Consider the following 25,211-nt stretch of genomic DNA (forward strand, 5'->3'; position numbering starts at 1 on the left):
TCCTATGCATGCTAATATTTAATGACACAGTTAGCCAGTTGTGGTTCGCTCCTTTAAAGGCAGCTTCGACAAAACAAAAAGGCTCAAGTGGGTGCCTGCAGGCTGTTGCATGTTGGTGTGTCTGTGTGGGTGTGAGTATGTTTGTGAGCTGATACTCAGTAACACCATGTGAGATTTGTGCCTCATCGTGCCTCTTATTTGAAAGAATACTGTCGTATTTTGATAATGTGCTTTAAATGGTAAAAGCAATTTTGGAGCTTGCATACATCCGTCACCTCATAGCTGCAGTGTCCCTCTTTTGAGAACGAGATTAATATACAAATGTGTCACCGGGCAAAGCAATCACTCAAACTGCATTTCCTCCGCCTCAGCTCCATCGCTGCTTTCATCCCTTTTAGTTCCATTTCTCCCTTCGCTTGTTGTGCTCTGGTATTCATTGTGCTGCATTACTGGTGAAGCCACGTGTTCTCTGTTTATCATCAAAAAGAGGAAGAAGAGAGAGACAGACAGCGCTCGCTACCTCTCTCTCTCTCTCTCTCTCTCTCTCTCTCTCTCTCTCTCTCTCTCTCTCTCTCTCTCTCTCTCTCTCTCTCTCTCTCTCTCTCCAGGTCCATCCACTCCACAGACCCACACACCCTTAGTTACATACACGCTAACAATCCTCAGCAGCCTCAGGGAGATACATTCGACAAGAACAAAATCTCAGAATCTACCAAGCAGAGAATCTCCTAGCAACACTGCAGGTACAATGAATCTTTATTTCTTCGCTCTATGAATCTATTTTCAATTAGATTCCCATTCATGAGCATGATATTTGAAATGATATATCCAGAAATGTAACCATAAAAATGTGGTGCTCTTGCATGTTCAACAGGAGGGTGTAAAAATGAGGACAGTATTTCTTTTTGACAGTATATTTTTTTCATCTAATGTGTGAAGATCGCTGCTGCTTTTATTTATTTATTTTAGCCCAGACTCCTGCCATAGCGCCACATAAACACCTCCCAATGCCAGCCTCTGCATTGGCATGAATCGGGTGTTGATAATTAATTATTTGAACTATAGAGCATCATATAGTGGACCTTCTACTGCATATTATAGCTGCCATTAAACATTACAGCAAAGATGCTAATCTGTAACACTTTAAAATTGCTTAAACTAATTACTAGTTAAAGCACGTTGCAAGGAAATGCCACACTAATATTATTGGCATATATGATTAAAATGGTTTTAGTTTAAATCAGAGAGATGATTGACTGTATTTGAGTCGATCATGTGTTTGCATAAGCTGCCCTCTGCAACTGCATGCAGTTTCATCTTCAGTTAACTAAACAGTATTTGAAAGAGTGTTGATTTTAGAGAGCCATGTTTTTTGTCCATGCATACACTGAATCTTTTTCTGTTACATGGCTAAGAAAGAAAGAAAGAAAGAAAGAAAGAATTTTAGATTTTGGACGGGCTACACATGAAATTGTCACTAAAGTTGAGGCTGCCATCACATTGCAGTTTGTTTTGTTTAGTTTGAAGTTTATAAATAGATTCATAAAGAGTGTGTATGCTCCAACACAAAGCTTCACGGAGCCAGTGAGTGATTACACCCCGACACTGTTCTACGTGCACTATGTATAGCGTGACTCTCTTGTGTTTACAATAGCACCCAACCAGCATTTTAATTATAATGTGGAATTACTAACTGGACAATAGACAGCAGTACTCTGGAAAAGTCTTGAGACCAACAGTGATTGTTCATGCCCATATATGATTGCCAGAATGTCAATATGTCAGGATGATGGAAAGATTTGTCTCAGGCTCAGTTCGTTTGATACCCTGTTGGTATCTGGAGCTAAATTCCTGATAACTGTAGCTGTAACTGTCAGCCTAGATTAAAAATTTACTGCATAATATTTTCAATTCCAGTCAACCCTATTTTTCCATTTTAGGCTGAAAAGGGTGCAACATGATCTACTAAATTCACAAACACACTAAAGTAGACTTTCCCCAGGCTCGAAAATAAAAATGTGTCTGTTTTTACTCCGAGTGCAATTTCCAAAGTACTGTCTGACCCCAAATGATCAGGATCATACCAAAATAGGCCCCCGTATGTCCCGTATGTTTACGTGAGATAGCGAAAGATTAAATTATATTGGTTGAAAACAATACTCAACTGGTGGGTTAGAATGAAAAAGTGGGTTGTGAAAACCATTTTGGGTGGGTCATAGTCAACTAGTGAATAATAATGTATTAATATTCCGTTTTTTTCCAGAACTTTACTGAGGGGTAACAAGTTCCCACAAATAACACAAGATATTTGGAAAAGCACTTGTGTTCTCATCACTAACTCCTCTGTAAACGAAAATCTTTGGCTAGTGCACGTCATTGTGCTTATCCTCATTTCAAACCATACATGTATTTTCAGAGGTTATTATTTTGTAAAAAAAAAAAAAATTACTGTTCTTTAATTGCCTTCGATTATGCTTACAAATCAGTACTGCACACCGTCTTTGACTATTTGATCAAATATTTTTTTCCATTCTTTTGCAGTGTTTTATTTTGTACAAAGTGTTAGAATTACTCTTAACGAATTAAAGGTAGTTCACAAGGGTTATTTTTTCCCCCTCAGTCCAATTGAATCGAGTTCTAAGGCCAGCACAGCTATGCACTATGGAGCCTCTTAGCCCATTGCACTTGCAAATGTTCCCAATCGGTGACTGAGTGGCATTTTGGAGTTTGCAAAGTAAAGTTTCTTTGGTTCTTCAGTGATGTGAGGACAGTATTAGTCCAAGTATCAATATTTATTTAGTAAGACTGTATTTACATGTAGTCCGTGGTTTTGAAGCTTTGCGAGCCTGCTCATTGTTAGTTCTGTTTGGAAACAACTCATGTTGCTACTTGAAGCCCACTTTCAGTTCCCACCCCCACCCCTACTTCACTGCATGGCATTTGGAACAGCTGAACAATGGCGGGTGGCAGCTAGTGAGCTGCTTGGAAAAGCATTGTCATTAACGTATTTAACATGCTGATGAAGCCCCTACTATGCTCGATCCAATTTACACACATTATCCACTCATCACTAACTAGTTTTACGGCATGATATGCCTTGTTATATCATATTTATAAGGCACTAGTGAACCAGCTTGAGTCTAGAGTATAATTCAGTATAATTATTATTGATCATAACTGAATCTGATTATTTTTTATACTTGATTATTATTGATCATAAATGAATCTCACAGCACAGAGCCATATGGGTTTCTTTTTTCCCAGCCAGCATTATTGTCTTGGTTCCACTGTGTTAATTTATCAACAAAGTATGTTTTCCATGTTGTATTCAGTCTGCAGCAGAAATAATAATGAAATAACGTTAACAAATCCCTTGATTTACCACGGTTATGCAGGAAATCATGTACAGGGCAAAAAAAGGGCCAAAATACAACAATCTATTTTAAAATGGCTCTTAAGCCACAACAGACACTGGAACAAATCACTGAAATAAGACTGGGAGAAAAGCCAGGGCTACTGAAATGCGAAATTCCTGCTTGGTAGCAACCTACCATGATAGCCAGGACTTTTTTAGGGGCCTAGAATGGCTGTCTAGAGGTCCCTAAAAGTGCACCCATGTGTTTAAATATTTACATACGCATTTTCTCATATATTCCAAAACCAGGATTTAATGCCACAGTGATACTTGCAGATGCACCTACCAGTCATTTTGACTGCTACACTACATCAAAACAAATAAATAGGCCCATCAATTACAAAATCTGGATTATTATTATTATTTTTTTATGGGTTTAGTACTCCTAACCTTTACACAACTACATATATATAATAGCCAAGTCCGCATTTATGAAACAAATGCAAAAGTAAATCAGTTAAAAAGAAATAATCACGAAGCAAGACCAACATTTGCAGAAAAAAGACAGCATAGATAATGGCTGAATGTTCTCCTCACTCCTGATTCGGGTGTTGTTATTTTCTGACAACTGTCCAAGTGTGCTAAGACACCTATGACTTCTCTGGTCAGAATCAGTTGATGGATTTGTCAACAAACACCCCTACCCCCGAGCATATGCCAATCACATAGAGGGCACATAGAGTATAGACAAATACAGATTCAAACTCACATTCACATCTATCGGCAATGATATTGTTTGCCTTATTATATATGATATAATCTCTCTCTCTCAAAAATGATAACTACAATTAATCACTGTAATGATCACCAAAAAACCTTTAAACACTCCATACAACTCTTCTAACTGTGATTACAATGAAGCGTAATGTATCTTTTCTACAACGTTGCCCACTTTATCTGAAAAGTCATCTTGGGTTAGGGTTAGGGTCGGTTTTTATTGTCCGGCACAATGTGAAAGAATCTGTACAACATAATTCCATTTACTATCACAAATGTTGTTGTGGTTACTGGAACCTGGGTGTTTGCAATAATATTATAGAAGCAGACTGAGTGGAGAAATGGGTAAAGTGTTATCTGAGTAAAAAGTATGTCCTTTTCCCTGGTCGTGAAATCATAACCTACTGTATCTGTGGTGCTGTAGAATGACTGATTTCTATTTAGACCAATGATGTGATGTGATATGATGTGTCAACAGTGACAGTAGAGTCAGACCATGGAAGAAGGGACTTAAATAGAATCCCAGTGGGCATGTCTGATGAAAAGCCAGTCAGCCATGTCACTAACTTGTATTGGTGTTCACTGAGGACTATTACTTCCTCTTCCACGGACACGAGTAAAACCGAGAAGCAAAACAGGTTTACTTAGGAATCAAATCATCCTATCAATATGCTTCACTGAGCATTGATAACTTGACATCTGGTTGTATGTTCGGTTCAGGAAGGAGTCCAACATTCACTACCTTCCCCCTTTAGTTTATTACGGGTAGCTACCTACTGTGACCGTCTGCCCTGCTGGCATACACCCTGCATTCCTGTCAGTGGACCATAGACACAACTCCAAGACTCAGAGCTTTCATGCGGTCAAAACATTCTCACTGACCATGTTGACGTGCACAAACTGAAATTCTAACCCTAATGAACTCCATTAACAGTAAAATATTACTTGCAATATTTGAGCCTTGCCCAAAATATGTCTGCCTCCACTCCACCAGGAGGCAATTATGCTCCTTTGAGCCTTTAAGCGGTACAGAAAATGGATGGATGGATGGACCACAAACTATAAGATCTCCCCCTCCGTCTGGGCTAGTAAATTGAGCCGCATGCCCATAAAGCGATCAGGTGGCATTTGTTTAATTTACAAAAAGAGGTGAGAGGTGTGGCACAAGTTATGTTTGCTTCATTATGACAATGCCCTGAGCATCTGACAGTTCCTGGCCAAAAAAAACATCAGCATACTATTGCAACCTTGCTACTCAGCTGGCGTAGCATCGTGTGATTTTTCTTTTCTTTCTTTTCGAAGTTTAAGGCGTCATTAACAGACTCGTAATGACGATCACATCAAGGTGGTCATAACAACAGAGCTGCGGAAGATCACTGAAGAATGCATGAAGGCCTGGCAAAAAAGGCTTGGAGAGTCTATTAGATACCAGGGGGAGTACTTGCAAGGAGAAAACATAGTTTGGGTGTGGAAAATAAACTTTGGTACATAGATTTTCTAACACACCTCACATGTTAATATGTACATAACATGAGAATGCAGAAGAGAGAAGATATGAAAGCGCTTTTGTGTTATAGTGAGAAAAAACAAAAAGCAGCAAAGACTTGAGCCCCGCAGAATAGGATCATGCTGGGTTGTCATAGCAACTCTCTCTGCATAAAGTTACAAGCCAGAAGTCAGGAGAGGAAGAAAAGGCAAGACCAGAACGGAAAGCAGAAGATTTTGTCTAAATGACCACTTAGTTTGCAAATGTACTGAGCGGAAAATTCTGTTGTGTTGTAAATAATTTCTCACCCATTGAGAGTCAGGAAAAAACAATGTTCTGCTATCATTTCACACTATTTACATGATGATGTCAGTTCATTCGGTCATGATGTGCTTCGCTGATCATCAGGTATGCACTCGTAGTTGAAGCGATGATCAAAATGAGGGGTAGTTTATCTACACCCTGTAGATAAAACGAAACATCGCGTCTATTGAGAATCGAACTCTCGCTCACTCACTCACTCACTCACTCACTCACTCACTCACTCACTCACTCACTCACTCACTCACTCACTCACTCACTCACTCACTCACTCACTCACTCACTCACTCACTCACTCACTCACTCACTCACTCACTCACTCACTCACTCACTCACTCACTCACTCACTCACTCACTCACTCACTCTGTCTGTCTCTCTGTATGGTAGCAAGCATAATGACATAGATCTGCTTGGTCTTGGTTTGGATTTTCCTGTTTACGTCACACATTTTCCAAGCGACCTGTTGCCATGCGGTGCTATAGGTCAGCTGAAAATGTCACATGCCATTGACCGTCACTAGGCTCTTTATAAGGTAAACAAGGAAGTGGGACAAAGGCAATTCATGAAAAAAGAAATAACATACAATGATAGATACGAGAGACACATTCATTTTTATTTCTATTCCTCAGGCTGGTTTGATTAAAAGCAATCATTACTTCAGGAGGTTGTTTCACATTTAATAGAAACCGATCTTTCTGCTGATTCAAGCTATAAAATAATCCAATGCTCTGCAAAAGGAATGAAGACACATGAAGAAAACATGCCCATCTTTGCCAAATAAAGGATTGGCATGATTTTATTTGTTTCAACAAATTTTCTCTCAGGCACTGTTTTTTCAAAATCATACTTAATGTACAAGACAGGGTCAAGAGTGGGCTTAATTTGTTTTTCTGTAGATCATTTTACTGTGAACTACTCAGAGGAGTGACTGATCTACCAAATATAATAAGAAAAAGTTATTATTTAAAAAAAAAAAAAAACACGTTTAACTCCCCTTACTGAAAAACATACCAGACCATAATATTTCAAATCAAAGTAAAGCGCATGGCAAGGAATGTCACGGTTTGCCATGATTGTTTTCCCCTCCCATCAGTTAGATTGTTTACATATTTGATCATGCAATTGGTCATCCTAAAATAGCCCAATACTAAAAGGGTAACAGGGGACACGTCAATCATGTTGGCGGTGATATATACAAGTGTGTACTTAACAATTCAAGTAGTCGAGTTTAATTATTTAGTTGAGCCACTTCTGTAAGGACTTTGTATATACTGTATATGGGTCTTCTTCTGAGTCCAAGGCATCATTTGTCCTCTATTGTCTGTTTGGAATTCCTCCAGCACAATCTGTGTTTTTATCACAAGGGCTAAAACAACAAAGCCCAGATGTCACTTCCAGTTACTCCCAGCAGCTGATGAAGTGTGTGACCCTGGGATGTCAGTGCCAATACTTAGAATGGAAAGTACACAACATTCCAGCACTGTTTTATGTGTTCAGGCACTTTAAATACATAATTGACAAATGCAAAATGTCAAGTCAAGCATAATTCAACTTAATAAAGATTCGTCAATTTAACCAAGAAAGGCAATGTGACAAAACAAAACTAATATTTCTTGAATTTAGGTTTGTGATTAAAATGAACATAAAAAAAGAAACTGAAACGAAAATTGAAGTATTTTCAATTGTTGCATTATTTCCTGATTTTGCAAATATCTGATTGTACAATCGTTCAACTTATTTGCATCATTTAATAAAATGGACTGAATCTACTTATTTATTTCCATACTTTTCCTTTAAGCCTGTATCTATTTTGTCTGCGTGCGTGTGTGTGTGTGTCTGTGTGTGTGTGTGTGAGATGATTTTCAGGTTACTGCCCAGGATGGCGGGAATAAAGGAACAGCAGTTCCCTGAGGAAAAGCCCTTGCTCCCAGAAAAGAGAGGAACTGATTCAGACATGGTCAGTTAGCTTACTTGAAAATACTATTATGAATGTATTTCATATCATGTTTATTTGCGTAGGGACAGATGCCACAGCATAGAAGAATGAAAAACAATCTCCGTAACTCTAATAATTAAAATAATCTAAAAACTAATAATTAAAGTCATTGACAGCCTAATTGATTCAGTGCATTGTGAGTGCCTGACCCATTTCGTTGTTAAGCGGAATAGAAGCTGACACAAATAAAGTCGACATATACTATAGCAGCGCCAGTCTAATGTTTTCTTTCGTAAACTCTCATTTAGCAACAACTTTTTCTTCATTCGGCGCACTCATCTCTCATGTAACTCTTTCATGTAATTTTACTGCTTTATAATAAGCAGTTGTATATGATGCAAAAGTGGATGTTTTGTTTTTCATGTTGTTTCACAATACAGCAGGAAAAGGCGTCAGGAGGGCAGCCATGCCCTTCGAACCCTAAGCCCTTCAATAACCCCCCTCCTCACAGTCGTCCCACTCATCGTTGGCATGTCATCGCAAGACATTGGCTCCGCCAGACCCGCCGTCGGACCAGCGGAACCCTTCCGGTAAAAAGCCAAAACACAAATTTGTTGATTTCAGAAAACATAAAACACAGGGAAGTGATATTTTCTCTTGATACAAATACATATGGTGCATATGAAATCCATATATTTTCTTGCTTCAAATCTGAAGTTTACGATTTATACTGCAAATTAGACCAAATATGAAAAAAACAAATTAGACCAAATATGAAAAAAATGTTTAACAGAGCTGTAACGGATAAATTCATGCAACAGCCTATGACTTTTTTATTTTCATGTCAACATAAGCATACAGTTTCATACAGAACAATATGACTTAGTTGGTAGGATTGAAGAAAACATTCATGGACAAATATGAGTGCAACAGATCATGATTATATTTATTATGTACCATAGTAATCAATTACTTGGATAGTATGCAAGTTGCAGTTTACAATATTTTTAATGGTACATTCCTGTTAAGGATAGAAGAAAACACCTATTGTCACTTAAATGAATTGAAACTGACAAAAATACAAAGTGATATTAAATAGTTTTGTGGTCCAACACAATAATTTTAAAAACAAACTGGCCTGCACAAAATTTATGGTGCACTGTTACCATACTGTCCTGGACAAAATTTATGTTACACTGTTACCATACACATTAATAAATTCCAAGAAAACAAAACTCTGCTTTTATTAACTTGCCGAGGACATTGATTTCAAATTTGTAAACTGTATTTCAGGGTTAGACAACATGCTTGAATTCCGTCCGTTCATCCATCCATCCATTTTCTTCAAATTATTCGGGGTTTATTGAAGGGGTCAGCAGCAAAAAAAACAGCGCAGAGAGAACCATGCGGTCTATATGGCATGGAGATGCAGGTGGACCTTCATTATCTATAATATTAGATAAGGTGCATGAATAGCAGTCAGTTTCTTTCCTCGCCATCATTGGAGGGCAGATAAAATAGAGAAGAGTGTCACCTGCTGGTCCAAACAATATTTTCTTGCTCTATAATCTGTCCAGCCATCTATGATCAACATCGTTTGTGGTTCTTGGGGCTGAACCATAAGCTAGCCGAGGGCGAGTCTGGCATTTCTTTGCTCTCGTAATGTCTATAAAAATGGGTGCCCAAATCTGTTCCATTATTCTGCATGTTTTAAATGTTTCCCACCTAATTCAAATGATCAGGATCCTGATCAGGCTTCTGCTGATCTTGCTGATGACCTGATCATTTGAATCAAGTTTGTTGATTCATCTAAAACATGCAAGATAGTGGCCCTTCATGACCAGAGTTGGAAATCACTGCTCCATGTGGTCACTGATTAAAAAAACAGAAGTGCTGATAGAACACGCAACAGAACAATGATAAAAAGGTCATTTTTCATTAACTTAACATATACTGTGTTCATATTTTGGAGATTTTTAAATGTTGGCCATTTGTATCATATTTTGAAGACAGTTTACCCTTAATTTGTGCCTTTGGATATTTAATTGTAGTAGTGTGGCTGTGAAGGACAACCTGTGCACTGTTACCAATTGATTATACAATGTTTTTTTTACTCCACCACAAATAAATAAACCATAAATAAACAAATAAATCATCTATGAAAACTCCAAACATAATGGTGATCAAGTGGCGAAGAAGAGCGCACTGTTTGTGATGAGTTGCAATGGTTTTGAATACGGATTAAATCTAAATTTATAAAAATTAAATCATGTTCCACAATTCATTTGTGTTCCCCCCCCTTGTCTGTCTCTCCCGGCAGGAGAACTGTGAACAGCTGATGCCAGTAGGCGATTGGAAGGTATGCTGCTATTGTTGACTTGATCTCTTAATCTTTTTGTGGCGCTGCCATCTGTAAAGATCCAAAAATATACTGCTTTTTGACATTTTAATCACCACGGCGTCCATTCCAATTTCAGTATGGGTTGTACGTACACAAACTAGACAGAAACGTAAAGGTTACATTTATTGCCTTAAATCAGGGGTGTGAAACCAATTTTTTTCACGGGCCGCATTGTAGTTATAGCTTCTTTCGAAGGGCCATTATGACTGTCAACCCAAATAAATGTATGAGCACCTCATATTATATCCAGTAAAAGCTACAAAACAAACTGACAAATCACTCGTTTTCAAATCAGACGAGTAAAAACTTGTCAAATATTTAAAAAAAAAGATATTATTAAAAGGGAAGACAATTTGCAATTCTAGTAATGACACGAATTCGATGCACAATTTGTCTTCGCGGGCCACCTAAAATGATGTGGCGGGCCGTATCTGGCCCCCGGGCCTTGAGTTTGACACCCGTGCCTTAAATCGACCACGTAAAATTGAAGTTCAGCTGTACTATAAATATCATTGTTGTTCATTCGTTTATTATTTTGTTGTAATTGTGAAATCAATATATTCATTGAATGCACATGTGCATCGTCCACATCCATTTTTAAATCCTCTCTGCTATCTGACTTATTGAGCGAATCCACCGATTGTTTCAGTAATAACTTTCTATTTCCTGCTGCAATTAATTAGTCTAGATTTGACTGCATTTTATCATCATGACTACCACGTACGGTCGACTCACAATTTAAATGGACTAAACACTGGCACATATGTAGCAGTGGTGCTGATGAGAGAGGATGCAATATATATGGTACCCAATCGGATGATGGCGAGGCAGCATCCTGAGCCAATCCTCGACTCCCTACACCACCCCCATGTTATTGTTGCTCACGGAATGTGAGATGAACGCGAGCCGAGGGGGAGGGCTTCGGCTTTAAATTCTGGGTGCGGAAAGCTCCCAAGCAGACAAAGGCACTGCAGCAGTGTGCACCATCCATCATTCAGCTCCACTCTTCGTTTTCCAGCGGGGTGTTGATCATCCTAATTTTTTTTAGCCACTGAGAGAACATTTACTGTGGAATCATGCCTGAATGCTGGGACGGGGTGAGTGGAGTGAATTTAGGGCATATTGTACACCGTGGCGAGTGATGCATCTGAGTGACGTAGGTTGTCATATGGCGCATTTGTCAATTTGGAATTGATCATTGTAAATCATTTGGAGTTGATGACAAGAAATTGAAAATAACAATGTTTAATATTTTACCACGGATCAGACAAAAAAAAAAAAAAAAAAACGCAAATGTTGAGTACAATGCTGGTTTCCACTTTGTTTTCCTGCAAAGCAGAAACTGCAGTGTCAGAGGAAATAATGGGTCATTCTGTTCCTTTAGCCTACTGACACACTTAAGAATGCCACCACAGATGCTCTTTTCCTCTGCGGATGAAAATGCATCCAATGTGTACTTGCGCGTGGGTGCGTGTGCTTGCTTGTTTAAAGAAAGCATTAAAGATCTTTGCAGCCATGTTAACCTTGAAATTGATAACGTGCGAAAATCGCCATGCGGTATTCTGAATAAAACGAAACTAATATTTCATGTCTCTGATTTTGTTTCATCTCTTTGGGCTTTTTGCATATTGGGTGTAAAATAGATCATTTCTTCCATCTCAAAAGCTGAAGGTCATCATGTTGGCAACCCTTAATGCTGTATTTGTAATCCAGTCATAAAAACAATCTCCTAACAAGTCTAATGCAGTGACTGTCTGAGATAGAACAGTAATTCCATTTGATCCAATTTTGAAGTAATAATTAGCTGAATTAGGTCCTATCGCATGGCTGTACAACTGCAGAACTGCAATACTATCTGTGGCCAAGGTAGAGAGTGTTTGTTTTATCATTCAGCTTCAAGCATAGTGAATCATTTGGACATTATGTAAAATAAATTACTCCATTGTGAATGTATAGTGTTGTTTTTGACATTGTGGGCATGCAGCATTTGAGATGCTACATTAAGGTGTCGATCAATAATCGGTGTTTGGAGAGATTCAGCTGTTTAACTGGTGGAGTGCGACATAAGAGTGAAGAAATTATGAAAACGAAGCCATCAGTTGTGTTTTCTCTATAGTTAAATACCTAAATATATCAATCTGCTTTGATTAGTTACGCGTACAAGTATCTTCACCTCCATTTAAAATGTTGATGGTTGTGATTGACATGACTTATTGCATGTGTTCTTTATAAAGTGCAAGAAAAAATCTTGATTACCTACAACATTTATTATTTAGGATGAATTATATATTTACTGGATTTTTTTGAATGTGTTCAAAACACTTCAATTTTGGCTTCAAATTCTGCACGAGTGGATATGTTTATTATGAAGTCAGGTGATCAACCAGGTGAACAAGTGTGTTTTTCTTCACAGGAACATGATGTTGAGACTCCTTATGGGATGCTGCATGTGGTTATCCGCGGGGCACCTAAAGGGAACAAGCCTGCTATTCTCACCTATCATGATGTGGGACTGAACCGTGAGTCGTGTGTATTTCTTTCTCGACAGATGTGCCAGTATGTTTTTTATAAAGGTGTTTCTGCCCTTGCTTCACGTGATAATTGGCTCTTTTCAGTCACACACACATATGCATATACACACACAAACCCACACAAAGTGAGAAAGAGAAGCAACACATTTATTTTTAAAGGAAGAACAAATGGAATTGGTTATGTGCTGTACAATGATACACAAAATAAAACATCATCATTACATACTCTTTGTATTTGAATTAGGGTCACCCTAACTACAATATAGTAGTTATAGTTTTTATACCTGGGCTAATTTCCATCACAAGTCACCACTTATTATTATTTTTTTTTCACACTCACAAATGATTTGCATCTCACGATGAGGTTCCCACTAAAATGAGTTGAGAGTTGGCTGTCACGCTATAAATGTAAATGTTCAAGATTGCAGCAATGTGAATAATTTGAAAAACAGTGACAAAAGACAGTAACATTTGAGCAGGTGCTCACATATGACAAAATAAAAGCACCAGAGCAGGGATGAGAGTGACAAGGATGAAAATGTTGAGGAAATGAGGAGACAAATGAAAGTGGGAATAACAGTGATGAAAAGTAGGTCAGAAAAACATCCATGTCCTTTGGAGGGAGGCGGGGCGGAGCCAGCAGCAATGCAGATGCGTTATCGAGAGAGATTGGGGGTTGAGTATATTAGCACAACTCTCGTTATTGCTGCTTTGCTGTTTGTTTTTTAAAGATGGCAACATTGGTGAAAAAAAAAAAAAACATATGGATAGCATCGATTATGATTGTTTTGGTGTTCACAATCAAGCAGTTTGAAACTAAATTCATATTTATCTTATAATATAGTCTGCCATTAACTCGGAAACAGAGAGACAGAGAGAGAGAGAGAGAGAGAGAGAGAGAGAGAGGAGGAAAAAGTACAGAGGGAGAAAGTAGGTCATTGAGTCTGCAATGTGCAAAGTGCAGACTGCAATCTGCCAATGGATAATTCAATGAGAGAAATGTCTCACCTATAGAAAGTATGCGGCAGTGTTTTCTGAGCCTATTTTCTTTGTGTAACCCAGATGCCAGGCCAATTAAACGATTTAACTAATGCTGCTTAGTTCGAGCCTCAGAAAGAAACAATGTTGCTGACACACATGCAGGCTCAAAGCAGGCCAACCAAAGCCTGAAGAGAGGAGTGCACATGGTGGGCTGACATGTGTAATCCCTCGGTATATTGCGGTTTATTTATCGCGGCTTCAATATACTGCGGATTTTTTCCACCAAAAAAAACAAGCTAAAATTCAAAAGAAAAGTTCTAAATTGAGGAATTATGGCATGAAAGTTGCCTGCACGCCAGCAGAAGGCAGGGAGTGCCCACACAATTGCGGTACGTACACTTGTATCTTGTTATGAAAAAAAAACACATGTACAGTATTGTACCTTGTTATAATTTTTTTATAATAATAAAAGAGTTCTAAAAACATATTTAAAGTATGTACACTTTACCTTGTCATAAAAAAGTTAATAATAAAATAGCTCTAAAAACATATTTATAGTGTGTATACTTTAGCTACATCTACATATGTTACACACACACGCATATTTATATTTAGATTATTTTCTGTATGTCATTTATACTATTAATATAGTATTTACATGTTTGAAACTATAGTAATCCCTTGTTTATCGCGGATAATTGGTTCCAAAAACCACCCGCGATAAGTGAAATACGGTCACCCTCTCATCTGAATATTTTTTTTTGTACATTTTTTGTGTCTCAATAAATGTATATGAAACAATTTAAGTGCATATTTTATTATTAGAACATTAAATAATTGTTTCAAACATGCAAATAATGCATTAATTGTATAAATAACATACAGAAAATGTTGTATAAATATTGAAAATATAAATATTATAGGTGTGTGCATGTAACATGTTAACAAGAAGTACTGAGGAGACTAACGAGTTTGTGGAAAGATGCTAATTCGCTTTTCACTTTCTTTGCTCCTGCAGACAAGCTGTGCTTCAATTCTTTCTTCAATAATGAGGATATGCAAGAGATTACCAAGCACTTTGTGATTTGTCACGTCGACGCTCCGGGGCAGCAGATTGGAGCGTCGCAGTTGCCACAAGGGTACACACAAGCAGATTTGTACAAATATCGTCACTGAATTTGACCTACTTTATTTAAGAAAGAAAAATAATCCATTTGGATTTAGCCTTGTGGTTTGATAGATGAGTCACGAATGCAGCAGTTTCCAAGCTTCATCACTGACGTAGGAATGTACAGTTCATACATGTCCCTTTCCTTCCACAGGTACCAGTATCCCACTATGGACCAGTTGGCGAGCATGTTGTCCACTGTGGTGCAGCATTTTGGGTTAGCACATTTTACATTTCACGTTTCATGTTTTCGTTGTGCCAGCCTTGCTATTTACTGGGACATCATGTCCTTGTTTTGCTGGCAAAGATGATCTACTGTATTTCTGCACTGCAGAAAATCTGTTAATAAAATGCCTTTGAGTGAAACACACACACACATGGTGATGCCAAGCGTTAAGTGAGTTGACTGCTCTTAAACTTGCTATTTGGCACTCCTATGACGATGTGCGAGAATTAATTATCAACTCTGAGAATGTGTTTTAAGACAGGTGCACAATGCTCAGTCCATTAAAAGGCTCAATTAGTTTTACTGGCGAGCCTTAAACTGAAAGTGCACAGCCACAAGGAATGACGTGAGTGCCAACACACTCTGCTAAGGCTTGCCAAATATTGACCAACACATTTTCCTGCTTTTTTTGGGACATTTTGCCAATTCTAGCCTGACTCTCAGCTTGTGTACCATCTCTATTTGCACCCCATTTTAATTCTAATGCATTTGAATTAAAACTATGAGGTATTTCAGAGTCGCACAATCGTTGTACAAAACAAATTAGTCTAGCAAATCATGAGCTAGTCCTCAGGAGTGCCAATATTTTACAAATTCTGCCACATTATTATTTTGTATTAACAAGTAACAGAGATCATTAGAGGAAATGGATCCGTGTAGAAGTATATGTTTCATTTAAATTTGGGTTTAAGTAAAATTTGCAAGCTGTATAAATAAATACAACAAATATAAAAACAATAAATATTGTACATAGTACAATCTGCAAAATCTAATTTCTACCAAACTACAGTAGTGATGTATACATATGTTACATTACAAAACAGTTTTTCTCTAGTTTTATTGATGAAGCCTAAACTTGAAGAACTTGGAGAAATTCTTAAATTCAGGCTATTCTGCTTGTAATTTGTTGAATGCTTTGTTGGCAAAGAAGAAATTCAGCAAGGGCAGTATCACTCCCAAAATATTACATCTACTGTGTCTTGAATAAAAAATGGCAATCATTGAACTGTTTTAGATTCAAGAGTATCGTTGGGATTGGCGTTGGCGCTGGATCGTACATCCTGGCCAAGTTTGCTGTGAGTCCATTTGACATATTGTATAAATTCACAGTATTTCTCTAAAGTGGCCAACCTGTGAAAGAAAAAAAAATCTGTTTTTAGCTGATCTTCCCTGACCTTGTGGAGGGTTTGGTTCTGCTCAACATTGACCCCAATGGTAAAGGATGGATTGACTGGGCTGCTACAAAGGTACCTGACTGAATTAGCTTTCCAAACTGTGACTGGGCATCCTGAAAATACTTTTAATATGCAATCTGTGTCCTTCCTCTAGCTGTCAGGACTGACAAGCGCCCTGCCAGATACTGTACTGCCACATCTTTTCAGTCAGGTATATTGAGGATTCCTTGTAGCACCAGCCCTTGCGTAATAGCCAGAAAACCATGAAGCTTTTATTTGTGCACAGGAGGAGCTTATGAACAACACAGAACTGGTCCAAAGCTACCGGCAACAGATCAACAACACCATCAACCAGTTTAACCTGCAGCTTTTCTGGAACATGTACAACAGGTAGAAGAATTGTTTTGTCATCGTTCCAAGATTGCCCCAGACAAGCCAGCATCCCCATAAACCGCTTTTTCATCATTATGACATCCAAAATTTAATGCTTAATCAGACCTCTCCCAACCCTAAGCACTAATCTTCAGATGATAATGACATTAATTCCAAAGTTCACCATCGGTACTTTTCATAGATAGTATGTCAATCAGCGCAATATTTTATTAATTTTGTCCTTTCTAGTCGGAGGGACTTGGAGATGAACCGCAGTGGCACTGCACTGAATGCCAAAACCCTGAAGTAAGTCCAAAACACCTTTCCGTTACAATGCAGTGACGGCTGGTCCTGGTAACAGTGGATTGTTGGGGAGACCTTTATCAGTTTTGATTTTTAGAACATAATTATATTAGAAATATCAGGCACATGAGCTCAGTAAAATGTTTACCATTTATCGTTTTAGGTGTCCGGTTATGTTGGTTGTGGGAGACAATTCCCCTGCTGAGGAAGGAGTGGTGAGTCCCTCTTTGTTCCCTTTCAACATTTTCTAACTGAATGAAGTGAAAAGAATCCAGTTGTCTCCTTTTCCATCCATTCTCAGACATAACTAATTTCTCAACTCTCTTGAACTGGATCATTAAAGAAACATTATCTGCAAACAATACAATTATTGTCTATTTCATTTAATAACATCCTTAATGTAAATGTTGTATATGTCACGGGCCGAGACAGAGCGACCAGGTGCGGCACGGACTTTTATTGAGTTGGAAGTGGAAAGCTGGATATTAGGGAGTAACACGGGCAGGAGAAACAAATAACAGGTCGGGCAACATGCAGGTATCAAACAGACAGGTAGCAAGACAGATGAACTGAGCCAAAGTGATGGGTTTGCAGGGTTTGAGTCAGAGAGTCAATGAGCTGGGAGTAGGTGTGATAATGAGCAGCAGTCAATGCTGATCACTGCATGATAGGACTGGAGGAGCAGGAGCAGAGAAAGAGAACTGTCTGAGGTCCTGATCAGTGCCAGACATGGCTGAGAACAATTGACGGGAGGAAAATCATTGGTCAGTTGGCAGGTGGCACGGGCAGCATTGTTTGATCTCTGGCTGCAGAAGTTACTAATAGTTCATGTTTTTGTTAAACCAAAAATCTGCAAAAAAAAAAAAAAAAACATTCACAAAACCACAGCACATAATCAGATCAGATAGTCATGTTATGACTTCCAGCCCTCTCAATTTGAAATACCGTGTTTTTCGCACTATAAGGCGCACCTAAAAACCTCCAATTTTCTCAAAAGCCGACAGTGCGCCTTATATATGGACCAATATTGAGCCACTACAGCAGGCAAGTCCAAATATATGGATTTATATATGGACAAAGTTTTAAAATGGGCCATTGATTGAAGGTGCGCCGTATAATCCAGTGCGCCTTATATCTGGACAAAGTTTTAAAATGGGCCATTGATTGAAGGTGCGCTTTATAATCCGGTGCGCCTTATAGTGCGGAAAATACGGTACATGCTTCCGTAATAGCTGAGCTGCTGCATGAAGAACCTTAAATCAAACCACTTGTTTTGAAAACAGGAGGAGTAAGATGGAGTCCAGGTTGGTATGAGAACGAGAATAGATGTTGCACAAGCAACTGCAGAACAATGGCATGATAAAAAGAGCAAGAGGAAGCATTCTTAGAAAAAGGTTTTTCTTAGATGTGATAGATGGAGGTCACATCCGCTGATGTGAGCAGTTGAGGCAGTGTTTTCTTCTAAATATATACAGTCACAGTTTATTTATTACTTGGAAGCCAAAAAAGCTTAGGAGAGAAGGGAACATGTTACCTAATAATCATGTATTATGTTCAGCTGTTTAAGATATGCATTTGAAAGAGCGATTTGGCAATCTATTTAGTGGATTTGGGTTAAACAGCAGAATGCAGTGAGCAAACCCGCATGTGTGTTTGAGTGTGTGTGAGCATTCGTGCCTGACTGTGTTTTCAACCCCACTGGAATGAGTCATCACTGCAGCACACTGAAGTATCTGGGTCACTCATAGATCCTTTTAAAATGGACTCCATACCATTGATGTAGTCACTCCATTTGCAGTGTGTTGTCTTTTTAAAAGTTACAACTCAATCCAATGATGTGAAACACTTCTTATTATTGAGGTCGCTTATTATGTTTAACTTGCTCTCAAGGTTGAGTGCAACTCCAAGCTTGACCCAACCAACACCACCTTCCTTAAGGTAAACACAATCTCTGCATGCTTTATGTTAATCTGAATAATAATTTACATGGAATGTGTATAATGACGACTATAGGCATCAGTTTTTGTTTATTGTTACAAAAGTATCAAGATGTTTTTTTTTCAACAAATTACAAAATCACTATCTGCAATGAAAGTCAATCACCAGATTAAAAATGAGAAATTAGAATTATAACCCAAGCATTTCATGTGACGTTCTTGTTGTCATAATCATACACAACTTCAAAATCCTTTAGCAAAATAATAGCTGCCATTATCAATCATGACCTCATAATACCGAAGTTATTGTCTTCTAATACTAGAACGTCCTGAACATCTTAGATGTTGTGTTACCACTATAGGGTCCGAAAGTTTTTTAATAACCATTTGAGATCTTTTTTCTTTAACTCATTTACAGCCAGCTCTGTTCAAATGAATCTTGGACGCCCATAGCTGTCAATGGCAGTATATGAGTCAAATAAATAATGTTGAAAATTGTCTTTAGTGTCATAGATAGACAGAAATCACTGATGGAAAAATACAAGCTGAAATCCCAAGAAGTGCAGACAAGTTTTCAGTGACAAAGAACTTGGTTCATGGCTATTTATTTTTCTTGTGACAGATGGCTGACTCTGGTGGACTACCCCAGCTTACACAGGTAACAAAAAAACTTATCACGGAACGAGTCACTTGAAAAAAACCTATTCATGTGGATGTCTCGTTTTTACAGCCTGGGAAGCTCACTGAAGCGTTCAAGTATTTCCTTCAAGGAATGGGCTACAGTAAGTATCCTCAAGTCCTTATTGCAAGCAAGATTTGATCTTTGTCACAATATATTTGTCAAAATTCATCTTAGCAATATTCAGTATTTGAGGCCGGGTTTTGTCCGGAGAGACACAAACTGTATTAATGTTGGCCTCTGTCTCCCTTACCCTGTTCTCTCAGTCGCTTATGTGAAGGATCGGAGGTTGAGTGGAGGGCCAGGTACTTCCTCCTCCACATTCACCTCTGACCTCTTATTGCTGCCCTGTATGATGCTCTTTTCCAACGTTGATTTCAGTTTGCTTTAAGTGCAACGTTTTGGGATGTTTTTTTTTTTTTTTTTCCGGCATTTGCAAGATCCCAAGGCCCTTCATCTCTGAATATTTTTTCCTTCAATGGAAAAATATAATCTCCTTTGTTTACCTCCCTTCATCATGCCATTTGCGAAACTGTTCTTTGCATGGCCCTTAACTGGCTTTGGCAAGGCATTGCTCATTGCATTCATGACAAATGCAAATATCTTAAATTACCAACATGAACAACTGCAATAGATATTCTTATGTATATTCATATATATAGTATTTCTATTCATATATATACAAACATAAATCACATATTTCATGCGTCTACTCACAGGTGTCAAATTCAAGGCCCAGATTCGGCCCACCAAATCACAATAGATTTCCCGCTGAAGCAAATTATGTCTATTCAAAATATTAATCATTTGATTTATTGTACTGATTATAATCCCCAAAGGGGAATTGAATTTGCACTCTGCTTTTTATTCATGCTTCTTTTTATAAATCTGAACCAAAATTGCAAATTGCCTTCACTTTTTATAACACTGAGGTATCAAAAACTTCTTGTGTTGCCTTTTATAACTGAACAATGGTTAACAGGCTATTTGCCTTGACTTAAAAGTGATTATCCATCAATCTTTTGTCCATATGTACATAATATTGTGAGGCCGTTGTAAATTTCAGCCTTTGAGGGAAACCATAACGACAATGTGGCGTGCAACAAAATTGATTTGACATCTGTGGTCTCCGTGGTCATGAGACGGTAATGAAGAAAGGTCGCAAGTTAGCTCAAAGTGAAGTCACGTATTTCAAAGCGGCTCAAGAAACCATCTCAAACTATCTCTTCAAAAAAATATGGAAAAAAACAAAAAAGCAGTGCTCACTGCAATGAGCTCCACACTATATAATGTAATTCCCAAGCTCCTCAATTACATGCTACTCATAATGCATTTGTGAGTAGACCAACAACACCAACAGCCACATTGACCAAATCCAGGCTCTTGTTTGATCATCCACAGCATAATGGGGACACCTTAATTGCACTAAGAGCATGACCTCCCCTCATACCAATAATTAGAAGCACATGAACAGACGTGAATGTTCTTATCTTTACCCCATCTGCTTCTCCTCCCAGTGCCTTCTGCCAGTATGACTCGCCTGGCCCGCTCCAGGACCGCCTCTCTGACAAGCGCCAGCTCCATGGATGGGTCACGTTCTCGTGCCTGCACCCACTCCGACAGCACCGAGGGAGTTGGTGCAGTCACCCAAACCATGGAGGTTTCCTGTTGAGGTGGCAGGAAAAAAAAAAAAAAGGGAAGGGAGGGGTGGAGCTACAGAGAGAGAAGCCATAGGGGGTAACAATCACTTTAGGATATTAATGTGACAGGAAGATGTTAACAGCCATGATCGCTCTCTGTGGTCTCATCCCCAAGATCTTTTATCTGCTATTTTCTCTCCTCCTGTATTGTAACAGAACAGTTAATGTGCAGTTAGAGTCAGAAGTATACATACTACATTCATCGTGGGCATGAATGTCACATTCATTCCGTATCTTTACGTAATGATTGATTTGAAGTTTCCTTTATCCATGGTGGAAAGATTCTTCAATGGGTTTTAAAGCCTTGAATTGAGTGTGCACATTTGAGTTTAAGAATTTTCTGTAATCCACACAGAGCCAAAATGTTTTATACATGATGTAATATATGCAAATATATTCAACTCAATAACACAACAATTGTCTGCAGATGATCGTTTCGCTTTGGCATTATTGAGCTTGACCTTTAGCATCTGATTGAGATAAAACTCACAAAGGTACATTTGAGCAAAAGATGGAATAGTGAGTAGGGCTGCAGTTTTTTTTTGTCATGGTTTAATGATAACGTACAAATAAGACATTTCTTGTTAATATTGAACAACAAACTGGTTTTCATTTTTAGATAATCATTGTTTTATACTCAAATGTAAACAGTGCAAAGTAGTCCACGAGCATATTATGGGAGTACACTTTCCTTTCTAGAAACATTTTAAACAAATCTCTCCCCGTAGTTTTTGGTCTAAGAGGCAAAGTGAAGTCTGATCGAACCACAGTAGACTTTGTCTTGGGTCTAAACGTCCAGTGTACACTTAAATAAACGGGTTAGGGCAGGAAAAAAATGCCTCCCACAATTTTTTGAGCAGAGATACTCAAATATTTGCGAGTGTTGTACTGTATGCACAGTATTTTAGGATATACGCACAATTTTGACCTGTGTGGATTAAAGAAATTCCACAAAAATATGAAAATAATGTATATATGTGCATCCAATTCTTGTTTTAAAAACTCATTGACAGGACAGTTCCTATCAATCATTAAAAGCCCTGAATAAATATAAGATTTGTGCCAATGATGAGTGTTTTGAAACTTCTGAACGCAACTTTATATTCCACTGCTATTCCCAACCCCCACCTTCGTAATACTCTCCACAAACTCACTCTTGCTGCCCAGCACTTGAATTTGTATTCTTGACTATCTCATAGTTGTGTTTGCTAAGTATCCCCTTATTGGCTCGAGCCCCTTCCACCCCCCTCCCCCCAGCACATGGCCCACACATAAACACGTTAATATTTCTGTAGCAATATTTAATAAAGAGCTGCTTATGTAAGGATATGAAAAGTAGAATTTGATCACAGGATGTCCAGAATTTGACAGACAGCCAACTGCATCATTCAAGTCGTGCTTAGTCTGTGCGTAATTGTTGTTGCGTTATTGCTAGACGACTCACAACCCATGACGCTGACTACTTTAAAGCTTCATTTAAGTTGTGTGTGTTAGGGGTTGTATAGACTAGTTTAGGTGTCGACTTTTCTCCACAATGACCTTTGGTCCGTGATGCTGACTTTAATAATAATCCTATTTTCTTACTTGAGAAGGAGGCAGAGCTGCATGCAGCATCAGATGAGTGAAGAACAAGTGAAGTTATTTGGCTGTTCCAGCGAAAAGCACACAGCAAGAGAAAAAAAATAAATATATATATATATATGTTGCTAGACTAGACGTCGACTTGACTTTCATTAGATTAGTGTCGACAATAAAAAAAAAAAAAAATCTGAAGTCACGCACTCCTGGTGTGTGTAATAACATTCCAAGCTGAAGCCAACTCATCATTTTTATTGACCTAATTTTAATGATATATTTTACAATTATATGGCCCAAGTATACCTATATATAAGTTCAACACAAACACATACTTCCTGACTTCAAGTGGAATGACATTGTATGATTTGTGAGCTATTGAAATGTATGCATTGTTTATGATCACATCAACAGATATTGCCTCCAAATGGAATTTATTATTTACGCGTAGAGCAGCTTTAACATGAGCGCCATGTGTAAGTCTAAGACAATCCACAACAGTAACATAGTGTAGAATTGTACTTAGTAACATCTATATGCATGCGATGTGTAATGCTTCATTATGTGGGTAGTCGACATAGTGTTAGGGGGTGGCTTACTCCATTAGAGCCAAGATAGTAACTACTAACTTCACTGCATGGTTGTGGTTATGATTGTAGTCAACTCTTTGTGGTCTCCACTATGACAATCACATTCTGAACAAACTAAATAATCGGACATGTACTTCCCTAAATGCAACTAGCCCCTCTTTTACCAAAGTTAAACGCATGCACACACATACAAACACACACTCACTATAAATACAGTACATTTTACATATTCATACATGCCGTACAAAATTTGATGGGCTGGTATTGAATGCCCAGAAAAAAAGGCATAAGGTCACACGTAGTATTAGATTAGTTCATCACTTCAGTGTAAAGTCAGTATTTTTTTGGGTGTGCGATGTAACCATAAACTCATAAGTATTTGTATGCTTTTAGAGCTTTAGAGTAGGAGAAATTGTGTGTGTTTGCCAGTTCTTATTATCTGGTTATTGGATTATTAGTGTACAGCATCAATGCACCAATGTCACCGATGTCTCCTATTACAAAATGTTTTTGTTCAGGTCAGGCATAGCATTTTATTGCTGAGGTGTGCACATTTCTGAGATGGCCTGTGAGGAGCGGGGCTGTTTTGGAGCCATTTGGGCACCAAGCTCAGAATGTAGGGCAACCCCCAACCACTAAAAAAAATATTCCCACTCCCTAAAAAAGGTGCCCCGATTCTCACAGGTGAACCCGGTTGCACCCTAAAGGGCTATCAGCTGAAGTCACTTTTATGAAAATGTCTGCCACTAGATGTGTTTTTTTTCTGACCACTGAGGGACTGACAGACTGTGGGATTTTGTTGATATTGGAGAATAAACTGTCATGGAGTGTAAAAATCATGTAAAGTTCAAAAATACATAAAATAGAGGCGTTAGAATAAGATATTGCATGGAAAACAGACACCTCAATCATTTGCATGGAGTGGAGAGGATGTGGAGTGTATCAAAAAGCTACTTTCAACATAAACTGTCCACGGGGCGGGGGGTAGGGGGGGTAGGGGGGGTGTGGTGTTCTCCTGAATGTATTTTGTCCTTTTTTGAAGTGCTGTACAGTATTGTCACCCTAAACCTTATCCTCTCAGAATTTCTACACTATACTTTGTACCTCCACTTAAGCCAACATTAATGACTTTATGATTTGCCCTTCACAAAAGTAGTTTAGATGACGACTTGTGCTTTGGCACTGAACGAGTTTAGACCTTGGCCCTCCTTGCACTTGTAGATATATATACATATATATATATTATTTTATTTTCTAGAGTAGGTTACTAACACCAAACAAACATTGATGTTAGTATATGGTGAAATTTGTTCTTTTTGTGTTTGAAATATTATTTTAGTCAAGTGATTTGTTCACGTGCATTAATACATGTATTCTTCTTTGTGTCATTAAGATTAATTTCACTTGAGCAATAAGTATGGTTTTCTTCTTGTTTGCATTGTTTCATAATGTCTTCCCTATGAGCAATCACACCAGTAGACAGATTTCTACCTGCTTGGCTGTCATGTGTGATGTAAAGTTTAAATGTTATACATACAAATATATATACAACATAAGCTGTCACTGTCCCATGTACTAGTAACAACTACAAGTAACAAGTCAATAAAGACCTAATGTCAGTATTTGCCGTGTGTAACGGAATCAAATTTGAATCTCTTTCTACCGACTGTATTTAGTGAAGTGTTTCTTATTGGTCA

At 38.1% G+C, this 25,211-nt stretch overlaps 1 protein-coding gene across 4 annotated transcripts; it reads left to right on the top strand.

The window, feature by feature from the left end:
• Positions 1 to 581: 581 nt before the first annotated feature.
• Positions 582 to 25,136, top strand: ndrg4 (NDRG family member 4). Of its 4 annotated transcripts, none has more exons than XM_088378014.1 (17): positions 582 to 743; positions 7,807 to 7,897; positions 8,317 to 8,466; positions 10,197 to 10,235; positions 12,691 to 12,796; positions 14,808 to 14,928; positions 15,112 to 15,174; positions 16,199 to 16,259; positions 16,344 to 16,430; positions 16,513 to 16,569; positions 16,645 to 16,748; positions 16,980 to 17,036; positions 17,197 to 17,248; positions 18,924 to 18,971; positions 19,593 to 19,628; positions 19,701 to 19,752; positions 21,167 to 25,136. In XM_088378014.1, exons 2-17 carry the CDS (start codon positions 7,820 to 7,822, stop codon positions 21,319 to 21,321), a joined length of 1,266 nt encoding a protein of 421 aa, XP_088234140.1. In that variant the 5' UTR covers positions 582 to 743; positions 7,807 to 7,819; the 3' UTR covers positions 21,322 to 25,136. The 4 variants fall into 4 exon arrangements, with proteins under 4 accessions (XP_088234140.1, XP_088234139.1, XP_088234141.1 ...); XM_088378013.1 differs by lacking the exon at positions 582 to 743 and adding an exon at positions 19,916 to 19,954 and having other exon boundaries at positions 7,796 to 7,897; XM_088378015.1 differs by lacking the exons at positions 582 to 743; positions 7,807 to 7,897; positions 8,317 to 8,466; positions 10,197 to 10,235 and adding exons at positions 11,206 to 11,374; positions 19,916 to 19,954.
• Positions 25,137 to 25,211: the final 75 nt, after the last annotated feature.

Source organism: Syngnathus floridae, chromosome 6, assembly GCF_059516105.1.
Source record: "Syngnathus floridae isolate MCC-2025c chromosome 6, RoL_Sflo_1.0, whole genome shotgun sequence".
Classification (NCBI taxonomy): Eukaryota; Metazoa; Chordata; class Actinopteri; order Syngnathiformes; family Syngnathidae; genus Syngnathus; species Syngnathus floridae.

What these genes read in the sequence shown, in the direction of transcription:
- ndrg4 (XM_088378013.1), top strand. Translation starts at nt 7,796, where the DNA reads ATGATTTTCAGGTTACTGCCCAGGATGGCGGGAATAAAGGAACAGCAG. An exon ending in GAGGAACTGATTCAGACATG is followed by an intron (nt 7,898 to 8,316) that starts GTCAGTTAGCTT and finishes TTCACAATACAG; the next exon opens with CAGGAAAAGGCGTCAGGAGG. An exon ending in ACTGTGGTGCAGCATTTTGG is followed by an intron (nt 15,175 to 16,198) that starts GTTAGCACATTT and finishes GAACTGTTTTAG; the next exon opens with ATTCAAGAGTATCGTTGGGA.